The 13,867-nt window shown below is 37.9% G+C and overlaps 1 protein-coding gene across 1 annotated transcript; it reads left to right on the top strand.

Annotated features, from left to right (window-relative positions):
• Positions 1 to 10,274: 10,274 nt before the first annotated feature.
• On the top strand, positions 10,275 to 13,663 carry LOC109098961 (myosin regulatory light chain 2, skeletal muscle isoform). Its single transcript, XM_019112520.2, has 5 exons — positions 10,275 to 10,366; positions 10,930 to 11,110; positions 11,721 to 11,799; positions 11,898 to 11,946; positions 12,988 to 13,663. Exons 1-5 carry the CDS (start codon positions 10,319 to 10,321, stop codon positions 13,090 to 13,092), a joined length of 462 nt encoding a protein of 153 aa, XP_018968065.2. The 5' UTR covers positions 10,275 to 10,318; the 3' UTR covers positions 13,093 to 13,663.
• Positions 13,664 to 13,867: the final 204 nt, after the last annotated feature.

Here is a 13,867-nt window from a genome sequence, read left to right as displayed (position 1 = left end):
CACCCCGCCTTTATCATGTTCCAAAAATTCACCCTTGTTTTTATGCACGTAATAAAAGCCAGACACACTCCGGTTCCCCCCCCCCCCCCGCCGCCATAGCGTCTCGTAGGATGGGGACCCGACTTATTCGGTTAATCCGTATCTGGACCGAGGACCGAGGGACGAGGATTCCCAGTACCTGGTGGAAAACTGGGAAGGTTACGGTCCGGAGGCGAGGAGTTTGGGTAACCACTGCTAGGGACATATTGGATCACTCCCCTTCTTGATGAATACAAATCAGGCAGGTAGGTCTCTTCTTCTGGGAACCCCAAGAGGAGCTTTTAGAGGGGGGGGTACTAGTCACGGTTGAGAAACCGCGGATCTACTGGGTGTTGGCACGTTTGTGGTGAAGGGGTCTGTGTGTATTCATGCCCTGTCTGCACTGATTTATTTTTTGTGCCGCCTCCTCCGTAATTGTCATCACAAACCTCTGTCAAACTCTTATACTCCTTCCCCCTTTATACTACTGGCTTGTCTCACGGTCTTGTGTTTGTGAGAGATAATAATCGTTGTTTCATGTCGCTTTTACACCTGTTTGTTGGGCGGGGTTAGTGTTGTCTGCGTTGGACTGTTCAGTGTTTTCCGGGAACCCTCCTCCCCACTCTACGCACCTTCCCCCCACAACTCCACTCAGCCACAATACGTACCCCCTTCGGCGCTATTTATGTCTCTTAATAAATCTCTCCCCATCAGTTCCTTTGCCCCAATCCTCACATTCCTGCTGCCTTCCCCGTCACGCGTCCATCATCCGGATGTTTCCTCACCACACCGCTCAACCACCCCCTAGACAAAGTCGACCAGAGGCAAAGCACCTACCCCTTCACGATCTTGGATTTTGGTCTTCCCAGCATCCATGGTCTTGTGTTTTCCCGGTGGGTTGTAGTTATTTTTTCATTAAAGAACCATCACTCGCTATGGTTTTTCCAGTCCTTCCTTCACCACGCCAGCCTCACATTTCGGATCTGTCTTCCCTGCAACTAAGACTAGTGTGAATGTGTGAGTGCGTGGTGCTTATGTGTTGATTTTAGTTTATTATGGTCTTAGATTTATCTGATAAAAGGCTCATTAATTATGTACTACATAGTAAACGAGAAGTATTGTAGTTGTTGTGCTTACAAGTTAAATGTCTGATAAAAAAGACCGATCTTGCTTTGTGTTACTGTGCTAATTAATAGTGTGTTCTCCCAACCTTTACTTTGGATAATTAATTCCAGCACAGATTGATGTTAAACGCCCCTCAGATGAATCGCTGGCCGTTTCAGTGATCCAGCGGTATAATGACACATGCTCAAAGAACGTACAATTCTGATGAACTTTCCTTCCCCTCAACATGGGGGGGCAAACAAGACCACTGCTGCCTCCTTCTATTCTTTCCCTCCCAATTTCCTAATTTCTTCTTTTCCTTAAATCTACACAAAAACCAAATAAAATAATAAAAGGGGGTGGTTGATGGCAATGTCACTTTTTGAAACGTTCGTTAATGGGTAATGTTTGCTGTTTTGAGCATAGAACAATATCTGTCAAAGTTGCCATGCGGCTGAACGTTCAATGTCCAAACGTAGATATCGTCTTTTAAATTCTGGCAGTTTCTAATGTCTACACAAAACAACAGCTGGTTAAGGGGACTAAACAAGCTCAGCTACAGCCCGTGTCCATTACTTCAAAACCCAGTTACAAAAACCCCGCACCTGGGAACACACCCAACAAAGGGGGCGAGGCCATGTTCTGGCTGGCTTGTTCTGCATTTCTAGCTGCCTTTAAGGAAGAGAAGAGAAAACTAGGGGTGCAACGTAAAAATCTGTTCATATATGTGAATCGTGAATTCTGTCGTCTAACGATCTACTAAACGATTCTAAAAATGGATTCATCAAAGTGTCAAAACCAATTTTTCTCAAGCAGCGGTAAGTTAACAATGTTCCTGGCGTCGCCCTGCTTCTCTTCATCGCTCTCTCGTCTCTTCTCCGGTGCACACAGCTGGGAGTGTTTTGGGGGGGGTGGGTTGCGGGAGGGTTTCCATGAGGAGTACGGGAGTTTTTTTGTTTGTTTTCATATTTCATATTTCTTTGTTATACTGGGCACATTAATTAAATTCTATTTAGAATTTAATACTTTTTTTGACCAAGGAAGAAAGACTTTGTTTATTATTTGACGAACTTTTATGCGGCAACTGTAGAAGTGACGTCTCACTCCCGTCGGGGCCGGCGGAGGTGGTGGTGTCACCTGTGTCCCCGCTCCGTCACAGCAATCAGTTGTGTGCCTGCACAAGGGCATGACGGTGAGGATGATGTGTTTACTGGTGCTGTGGAGAACTAATCCGATATGAAACCACATTGTCTTCGGCATCGAGGATGGAACAAGGCGGTAGTGATGTTTGTAAAGTAGGAAGAACTAGCACTATCGGATCGATAAGCGAAGCAATTGTGTGTAAGGTGGAGATTTTTTTTAAACCATTTTCACCGCTTGGTAACGGGCCAACCATGTTCTAACTTTCCCTTCCCCTTTCATTCATAATGAGGGAAATTGAAAGAGCGTTAGCGAGATATGGGAAGTTTGCGAGTGCTCTGGATTAGAACTATTCCACTGAGATGCAGAAACGAAGCTTTTGAAGCACGTTATGTCCTTTCCAGGAGGGCAAGTGTTTGATGGTTTTTAGTTTTCAGCCAGAGTTTGGATGTTTCGTTTAGAGTTGGTCCATGATGGAAAAATGTATGTGGTTTACGCTAATACTGGCAAGCATGGAAATGCTTTGAGTGGTGGGAATATTGGGCATAGCGGATGTGCGTGCCCACATAAAGCCCAGGATTAGGCAGGAAAGAGGTAGCATGCAACATATGTGCTGCGTGCTGAGGATGTTCAGAAACAAATGAAGATGTCCAGATTAATACTGATGATGCAAATCATAGAAAGTACGAACTCAGATTAATAGAGGAAAGGAATGTTGTTAATGCGGATTTGAATTGCAGTAAAATGATCAGAAAGATGATAATTGAGGAAAAAGAGATTTCTCTTTGGACAAACCGATGCATCTAAAATGGGGAAACAGTAGGGTGATGAACGATGATGGTCGCCGAAGGAACAATTAATGTTTGAGATGGTTGCCACACTGTATGATTCGAAGTATTTTAACAGTGTTGAAAATGTGTACTAATTCTGTCTGAAATGGGAGATGATGATAATGTCTTTGAAATTTCAGATATTGGTTCACAAATCAATGGAGTACACATATAACCCTGTCAAGAAATAAATGACTATTGCTAAGATGCAACCTTGTGGAAAGACTGTGGAAAGTCAAAGATTTCTTCCCAGACATAAGGAAATTTTATAGTGTCAATGGACTTTGTTACAAAGAAACGTTAGTGCCATAGAGGTTTTCTTAGCAAGCAGAAAAGATGTTCGGTTAAGGCAAGATCTTAACGAGTGTAAGAAAGAGTAAGGCGAACGCTTCACAAAATGATTAAAACACACAGGGTGTCGGCTATTCTTTGTCTTTTCACTCTTTTTCTGAGTTTTTAAGAGCAGGCTCCTTAAATATAAATGGGGTAGGGATGGAAATAAGTTGGATCAATGGTGGTCAGAATTATTTAGAAGTAAGAAGATAGATCGTGTTTTTTTTTTTTTTTTGACACATTCTAATACAGAAAATGAGTCCGGAAATGGGAGAGATGGTGGGATAGGAAATGTGTGCAAAGCCATGGACAATTTGAGTTCTGGTGTAGGCCATAAATATTAGTTCTAAAAACATATACGACTTGTAAATAATTTAGTTGTAGAAGAAGGGAAGAGTATTAATTAGGGGGGGGGGGGGGGGGGGGGTGGTGGCATATAGAATATAAGGGAACTGTGTTTGTGCTTATAAATGTTTATGCACCAAATCTTGGGTCTGTAGCAGGTGGAGTTTTTTTTTATGGAAACTTAAAAAAATGCTATTCAAAAAATTGGAGATCAAGGTGTGTGTTATCATTGAGAGGGGACTGGAATTGGTACTTTGATTTTATAAATTGATAGGAATGGGGAGGACCTCATAATGAGTTAAGTTGTGGTATTAGTCACAAATGATAAAAGACTTAAATTTGATTTTGATAATTTGGAGGAAAATAAATATAGGGATTAGGCAATATACGGTGGGTTTAAAGCATCTTAGAATAGGGTTAGTGGGGCAAAGACAGAACAGATTTTATATTGATAAAACATGGCATAATAAGGTGATGACTGTTGTTGTGTTTGAACCTGTTGGTTTTTCAGATCACCACTTGGTTTTAACGTTGATTTAAACAAATTGAAGGCAATTACAAAGGCCAATTACTTTGTGGGCATTTTAATGTTAGGAAAACAAGAAAATCCGCAGACATATCAAACTTGCAAAACACAAAAATTTAATAGCAACGTTTCGATTGTATGATCTTCGTCAGGCAATCAACATTGTATTCCAAACTCCATTAATATTTAAAACAACATGACACAATTCACAGTGAAGAATCATCAATATCCAATCAAGATTAGTAATTGAATAATCATTTACAACCACTCACATTGTTAACTGCACACAATACTGTACATAAGTTAAATACAAAAATATCTATATAATATCAACTAATATAAATATAAAATAATATCTTAATTGATGTCCATATATGTGAATAGCATCATATTCATCATAACATACATTATAAATAATGCTTCATCATTCTTACCCATAAAGTGATAAAGTCCTGAAGGGTAAAAAAATCAGAACAATTTCACGTCTCTGTAAGAAGCAATTCAATAATCGCCCCTGTAGGTGGCAACACTCACTTTCCCTCATCCCACAGAAGCGTCACTGCCATGAAAAGTTGTGTATCCGTACTAGGAAACTCCTGTATACTCCACTGATTTTCGAAGTATCTACTAGTTCCACTGAGGGTAAACTTCTAATTCCACCAAGTTAGGAAACTCCCGTAATGGATACGCAATTCGGATGTATCGTGCTGGATGGATATCCCCGTGGTATATGCAGGGCCATTTTGTTGCCATGGCAAAGTAATCCCCTGAAGAATGGTTTTGGTCAGGAGACATTTTTTCACACCTCAAGAGCCCTTTCACTTCACACCGTTTACACACCTCTGCTGTCCTTAATTGGTGTTTTTTTTTCCTCAAACAGTGAATTGGTTTTGTTTTTAACAAAACACACCACCAAACTCCTGACAACTATTGGGACAGGTGACCTGTCCAATTTCCTTGTACTAGTATTTGATTGGGTCCCGGTTTTCACGTTATGCCAACCCAAGCCCGTCAAGAGCATAGTGCCTTGATTGGTTTTGTCCAGCTAATGTTCAATAAACCATAACCACCCCACCCCACTATTAAACCCAACCCCCTCAAAAATGGAAAACAGAAATGGATTCAGAATTTCTTTTTTTTTTTAAATTAAACCAAAACCCTTTACGCATTAAATTATATAAATAAAGCATTAAATTATATAAATAAAACTATAGGAAAACGTTCAGGTGAAACACGTACTTTTTTTTTTTTTTTTTTAATAATTTTAACCAAACACAAAGCAATATTATAACAGTTAGCGGATATAAACTAAATAATATTTACACAAATCCAAGTCTCTTTTTATAAAACTTTTACCAATCACAAGCCATATTGTACTGTTACAACAGAAGAGAAAACTAAATAAACTACTTAATAATGTACACACAGCACAAAGTATTTAAAATGTACCAAACACAGCCAACATAACAATATTAAAATAACATATATTGCAGAATATTGCAAATAAATAACTCTAACCTAATAAGTTATACAAAAGAATAAGATAACATAGAAGAGAATAAGTGAAAGTGTTCACGTTTTGTGGTGCAATTATTAAGATTGCCAAACCTAGCGCAGTTTAGTTAAAGTTTGATCTAAAGGAAGGTCCCTCATGTCCATTTTCCTTTCCCATCAGCTTAACACGTGGATGATGCAAATAGTGTTCAGCCTGTCCCCTGCCCGTCCACTCCTGCGCTGAAGCGCCTCACAAGTTTCTGACAATTAGTGTTTCCTGTTGAGATGGAGACCTCACAATCCACACTGGCCTGCCATCAACCATGGGCATCCTCCTTCGTCAGACAGCAGCTTCCACTGTTGCAGAGTCTGCCAAAGCTCTCTCTCTGCCTCGGTGTTGAACAACCTTGTACCCTGGAATCCAGGCAACTGCAAAAACACACATGTGTTTAACCACTAAAACCACCCCAGAAATGTATCAACTTAAAGGAATAGTTTCACTCGAAAATGAAAATTCTGTCAATGTACTTCACTCATCATGTTGTTACAAAACCGTAAATTGTGCTTTGTTCAGATAACCACAAAAGATGGAATGTTTTATAATCCTAACAATTCATGAGCCCCATTGACTTTTAAAGTAGAAAAAAAAATACTATGGAAGTGCTTGGAGCTCATGATCAGTTTTGATTTCAAACATTCCTAAAAATAGTTTTCTTTTGTGGTTATCAGAAAGAAAATACCAGAATTTTTTCAATTTATGGGTGAACTATCTCCATTTAAAACGCACAAGTTGATGAATTTTCTAACACTACCCCCCCGTCTTTTCCTTTGGTCGGTTTTAAGCTCCTGTTTTAATGGGCAATCTTCTTTTAGCTGGGAACTTTTTCTGGCTTTGCGGGCTATTTTTCTGACAAACTGTACTTTCTCCGAAGTGTTTCCAAAGTATGTCTTGGCCAAACGCTGAATACAAGAAACTGCAGATAAGTTACAGAAACTACACTAGAGAAATCATAAGAATGGGACAAAACATAAGAGACTACACATTATTGACATTAAACACTTGTTAAACAAAAACATTTTTAAAAGTTAACCTTGTATACACTCAGGGTCCTGCATCTGCAAAAGTTGATTTCAATTCCTCCTAGCTGATTAATCATGACTGTCTTTGGTTTAGAGGCAAACTTATTCTTGTGTGGAAAGAGAGAAGTGTGTCATTAAATACAGTTAAAAGGAATATGTAAAACCCCCATAACAGGCATGGCCCACCAAGGCCAAATATAAACATAGCATAAAAACCAGCAGTCCCATACCCAGTTTTGTGGATCAATATTTTATGTGGGGTTGTGTTCGCCCCCGATTGGAAGGCGCCTTACAGCTTCCTGTACCATTGATAGAACAAACGCTTTTAATAGCTGCACACATAACGTTACATTGGCTGGAAACAAAAGTTTTCAAACGACGTTGTGTAACTTACAGACGTGACCAACTGTTAAAATGCCGGACAACCTACAACCAACGAAAGGAGTCCAAAATAATTGACCCTCAGACGTTCATCAAGGTTTAATATTTCGGGTTCAATTTCAGAAAAGCAACCGTTACATTTCAAGGTAAAAAATGAAACTCCAATGCTTTATGTCTTAAAGAAATAAATCTTAATTTGCGAATGTATTTTTAAATGAAATGTGAGAACCTCGATGGACTGGGTATGCGAGCTCGACCCAACGCGACTGTCTGAGAACGCACCTGAAAACATGTTTCGGGTGTGTCCTGTGCGGGAACTGGCACGAATGGCCACCCTAAGTTGTCACAGGGTTCAGCTCTAACGTTTATATACAAACCAAACGGTTTTGAAAATCGGTATAAAATGGAGCACGTTATTGTTGATTTAAAATGTGCATGCAACCATTGAAGCATCCTATACTACCTATGAGCGAGCTAGCTCCCCCCGTGTTATATGTCCGCAACAAATGCGAGTGCTGGCCCAAACATCTAGCCTTTATTATACCTATCTTTTACTACTATAGTTGTCCGCTAAAATAAAACTCAACTTACCCGGCAATGATGCCCAAGTTTGTGGCGCCCTCTTTATCCTTTTTATGTAAGGCTTCTTCCCCCGCGTTCTTTGTTCCTCGTGTCGGTCTTTTGCTCGTCCAAACTTTCGTCTCAAGAGCACAAAGAACTCTGGATAGCACCTCTTCGAGAAGAACAGTGTTTTTGCAGCTTGCTATCTCCATCAACCCCTCAAGCTGAACGCAGACAAAGCGTTCCCTGATCTCGGAGATCAGCTGTTTTCGTTAAAACAATATAACGTTTGGCAATAAAACTAAATAATCTAGCTACATTTCTTGCGTTCAGGCTTGTTTGGCATGACTTGCCTGGAACGCTATACAAAGTCATGATTTGAAGTCAATGATTACGTTCTCAAAAACCTGTCGGAACGCAGCATTAGGTAACGAATGCAGCGATTGGGATAGCAAAAACTGCCGCCTATTCTGAGATATTGCGATGCTGTGACTGTATGGCTGTGATTTTAAAGGAAGGGCTCTTTGCCTGCTTTTCTGGAGAGTTCCCCCCCCCAAAGAGTTATTTTTATTACTGTCTAGCATAAATACTTAATATATCAAAGCAATCTGAAGACAGTTTTAAGAAATGTTTTATGGCTAACAAATAGCTATAAGCACCGTCACCCGAAATACAAATAAAAAAAGACCCACCAGAGCAAGCTCCCTGCAGAGAGTAGTGTCAGTTTCCCACAACCCTGTATTTGTGAATACATACCTTCAGTGTTGGGACCCTGATCAATGTCCTGCTATGAATGCATATATGTGTGAAGTGGGAGGGCTTCAGAACCCTGTTTTGGACCTATACCAGTAGCCTATAAGCGCCCCAATATTAGAGTCCCAGTACTTGAAAAATAGTTTAGTCATCAAACTTGCCTTTGCATTCAGACATTTATCAATATAGATATACCATAAAATACAGCACCTTTATCACTTGCCCATAGTCAATGCGTTGGTAGTTAGCAACTGTTTACAGCAATCTTAACTAATTTACATTTTTTAATGTTCAACAACAACAGATTTATTTACATTTATTTATGTTTTTACAGTTAGTGACTTACCCAGTATTACAAGAGGAGTGAAAAACATAGAAACACAAAAAATGTTATGTAGGGAAACAAAACAATCTATCATAAATAGATCAGCTACATTACTTATATGTAAGCTAATATAAGCTACATATATAGTAATATTTTACTTTCAAGACTGATAGAGGTATTAGCAGGATATGTCATTATATTTACATTATATATTTGCACTGTATGTGCAAAGAAAAAGCTTTTCTTACTGACACACAAGACTGTGTTATATTTATATATATTGGATATTTCAGTAGATTATGAAGAATATTGCTGAACACTTTTAGACCTTAAGCTATCCCTACTCCTTTAAAAAAGGTCTTATAAATTTCAAACTCCACCAAATCCTCATTAACTGTAATAGTAGTAATGTATGGCTATAATAAAGAAGGCTCAATAGTGTAGAAATCTTTTGATAGGTGAATAACACTAACTCACAATATCTTGTTTGGGGTCTTAGTTACATGATAAAATAAAATGCTTAGAATATTAAGCAGCTTTTTTTCATCACTGATAATAAGAATGTTTCTTTCTGGTACCTGTTCAGTCTTAACAAGACAGAGTCAATAATATGAAAAGAACCTGAGCCCTAAGTCAAGGCAGCAACAATTTCGTTTGGCTTGCCATATTTGTACGACTCCTAGTCAAAACCAACAACCTATTGCCAGTAAATTACTGGACTGAAAATTCACCTCATTCCAAGGCGTGTGCAAATCCTATTTGGGAATGAAAAGTGACAACCAAAGCACCCCCATATACCTCCTCTTTTGTACTTTTCACCAGCTCTCACTTTCCTAAACCTGATGTTCAGGCTAAAGTGTAGCACACTCATGCTGGTATATAAGACCCCAGAAGGGAACTACGAAGATGTCAGTCTACATCAGTGTGGTGTATACTTCCCCTCTTTTAAGCGCACTGCAAAAACTCTGTGAGTGATGTGGAGTGTTTTTTTTTTTTTTAAACAAAAAAGAATAATAATAATAATAAATAATAATAATATAATAATAATAGACGAATATATATATATATATATAGCTATAGAATATATATATATATATATACACACACACACACACACACACACACACACCTGTTTTTTTTTATTATGACAATAATTGACTGAACACGCTTTATCATTTGATGGAGAGATTAATCTGTGGCGATAGATAGATAGATAGCAGATAGATAGACAGATAAATAATATAAGATAGATAGATAGATAGATAGATAGATGATAGATAGATAGATAGATAGATAGATAGATACATTTTGTTACATTTTGAGCAGCAAAATATTTTAGCATATTGTTTCATTTTTTTGTGTATGTTTTTTCCCTCTAGGCACCCAAGAAGGCCAAGAGAGGCAGCGAGGCAGAGGGCGGCAGCTCTAATGTCTTCTCCATGTTTGAGCAGAGCCAGATCCAGGAGTAACAAGGAGGTAAATCTCTGCTAAACCTAAGTGCAATACATTGCTGATGTTGATTAATGTTAAAACTATCCTCTTAAGTTCCTTTAAATGTAAGTCATTAATTACATCCTCCCATGCTCATGAGTTTGAAAACCTTGAAATTTTAGGTTGCAAATTTCTGTGTGTTAACTAGTAACTCAGAAAGTGGTTGATTTTAGAACTATTAAACCACTGGAAGAAAGTAATCACAATGTGTAGTATTGGTTTTATGTTCAATAAACAATGGCATGAGCGTTAACTATACTTACCATTTATACATACACTTACAGTTTTATAGCTATTGTAAGTAGTAAGGAGGGTTGGTAAAGAGATTACTTGGGCCTGGCAAATGTAACCCCCCCCCTTTAAATATCCCCAGTCTTATTTTACATTCCATGACCTTTCAACAGCTTAGAAAGACAAGTGGGCAGCAGCTGCCAAGATACTTCTTGGTCTCAGATGTCATCTCAAGTTTTATAGGTGTTCTGCAGGAAAACAACAAGACCTGATAACCTGAAGTTAATTAAATGTCTAACACTCTCGAAAACAAACAGGCTTTCACAATCATCGATCAGAACAGGGATGGTATTATCAGCAAGGATGATCTGAGAGATGTGCTGGCCTCCATGGGTCAGCTAAATGTGAAAAACGAGGAGCTGGAAGCCATGGTCAAAGAGGCTAGTGGCCCCATCAACTTCACTGTCTTCCTCACCATGTTTGGTGAGAAGCTGAAGGGTGAGTCCAAATCTTTTCTGGATTAGTTTATTCTTGTAATGCCTGTTGCTAATACTTTTGGTTTAGGGTTAAGTATTAAACTTTGTAAACTTTATCTGAACACATAACTCTAACTTGCTTGGACATTTACATGCATTTGGGAGACACTTTTATTACACTTTTATTACAGTGCTTTAAAGATAAAGATTTAATCTAGTTCAAGAATTTCTTTAGGATCAAAGCTATGACCTTGGTGTTGATAGCACCATGCTTCACTGTTTGAGCTACAGCTCGATGACAAAAGTGCAAAGCAGCACCTTTAGACTTAAACTTACTTACAATGAAGGAGAATCCTAAATCATATCTAGTGATCAGAATATCATAAATACTTTTACATTGGCACTTTTGACTTGAGTAAGCAGCCACCCAGAACAATCTCTGCATAGCAGTGCCCTGGAAACATCAGATATCTTAGATTTATGGCAGCACATTTTTCAAAAAAATAAAAAAATAAATAAAATAAAATAAAATATTGTTTTATATTTATATTGTATAATTGAAGTGTTGACATCTCACATCAAGCATTCAGATCAAGAATTCACAACATTTATTCATCAAACTGTTCATTTAGGCGCTGATCCTGAGGATGTTATCTTGAGTGCTTTCAAAGTCCTGGACCCTGAGGCTACAGGCACCATCAAGAAGGGATTGGAAGTATCCTGACCTATTGGTGTTCACACTAGAGAATGAATAAACAACTATGGGTGAAAGCCATTTCAAGAATGTAACATTTTATTTTATTTTCTAGCCTTGAGGAACTCCTGACCACCCAGTGTGACAGATTTACCGCTGAGGAGGTTAGTTGCAGTTGTATTCATTTTAATTAGTGGTGTTTGCTAATTCAGGAACCACAGTTACAGTTTCTCATACTTTAAGCTTCATGTATGTGTAATTATCCCCCTACCATTAGTGCTAACCGCCATGAAAAAATTCTAATTGTGCAGGTTTGTTTGTGATAAAAGTGAAAAATATCTCTTAGACATACAATTACATTATTGCCCAGCTCCAAACTGATAAATGTGATACATTTTTATAAATTCTAATATAATTTTTATAAATACATTTTATAATCTCAAAATGTACATGAATTTAAATTTAGCGAATTTATTGAACCCCGAAACTGAAAGGACTGCGCATGTGCAATGACGCAGAAATAGCGTAATGACATATGACGTGCAGAACGAGCGGTTCTTCTTTTTGAATAAAGTGATGTATAAATGCGTGTTCTGTCTTTTTAAAACCCTCCTTTCACTTGACGTCTGTGAAGAGGAGCAGGACAACCTCCCACCAGTCCTTGTTTCGGATTCTCATCCACAGGCAACCCGTTTTGGCCACAGGGATGGGCATTTTTACTGCGTGATAAATATGAGCAGCACAGCACAGTGGTTTATATGTATATTTATCCAGAAATTTATAAATATTATTTCTGCTGTTAAAAACAAATGAAGAAACCGTGTAGGAGAGTGGTTATTGTGTGCAAACTGTGAGAAACTCTATATTTGTGCAGTGTGCACATGTAAAAATTAAAAAAAAAAAATCTATTCCGATTTGAAATTTGTGACATAAAAATGCACACATCAACCCGATCACTTTATTTTGCATTCATGTAAACACTACATTCAGATTGATCAATTGGAATGAATTCAGTCTGATTGAAACAAAAATTGTGCATGTAAACATACTGAATGTGTATTATGAAAAGCGCTCTACACTGAAGGAGTGAACTGAGCCATATATGGAGACATATGGATTTTTTTTTCCAAAGCATTAAACCATTTACAAAGCATTAAACCATTTATTGAATAATTATTTAATATCTTCTGATTATTTTCTTCTAGATGAAAAATCTTTGGGCTGCCTTCCCTCCAGATGTGGCTGGCAACGTAGACTACAAGAACATCTGCTATGTCATCACACATGGAGAGGAGAAAGAGGAAGAATAATCTCAGTCCATCAACCATCTCTCTTCCTCCTCTCATTACCACAACATCTTGTTACATTTTCAGTCTCCCCATGGTCTATCTGTCCTCTTCAAGAAATATGTCTAAACTGGAGGTCTGATAGAATTTGGGCTGTCTGAATGTGAGTCATATGGAGCTAATGTGATTATTTTCAATAAAATATTCTAAAATCACAAAATCACAATCTCTCTGTTCTCTCTGCCATTGTTTCCTTTCATAAATGGATAAGCATTGGAAATATTTAAAGAGATGGTGCATCTCTGTAACAGAGTGCCACCCTCTTTATCAATGTCTTCCATTTGTTTTCTTGGAGAGACAGAAATATTAAGAAAGAAAGACATTGAGCACAAAGAGAAGACACAGAGGATAACAAAGTGAGGATGAGAAAAATAAACAAAAGAAAACATCTTTATTTTTACTCCCTCACCCCGTTTACTCCTCCATTCCAAAGTCCTATTTTCTTGCGTTTTTCTTTTACTTTCTCTTAATTCATCTCTGTCATCAAAACCACATGTAACTCAAAGATAACACAAATAAAAGCACCTAAATATTTTCATACTCCTTTTTGTCTGTTCTTGTCAATTCCCTGCCTCTGCAAGTGAACCAATAATAAATCTTTTACAATAAAGGGGTCAAAAACTGCATATGTATGTATGTATTTATGTTTTATTTTTTAAATGGTTTTTGCGGTCCACTTATAATGTTGGCAAGATTTTCACATCAAAAAACACAGGCATTTAGAAGTAATGGCTATTTT

The sequence above is a fragment of the Cyprinus carpio genome, chromosome A9 (genome assembly GCF_018340385.1).
Source record: "Cyprinus carpio isolate SPL01 chromosome A9, ASM1834038v1, whole genome shotgun sequence".
Lineage (NCBI taxonomy): Eukaryota > Metazoa > Chordata > Actinopteri > Cypriniformes > Cyprinidae > Cyprinus > Cyprinus carpio.
Note: the sequence above shows the minus strand (reverse complement) of the source record. Positions and strands in the feature narration are given on the sequence as shown.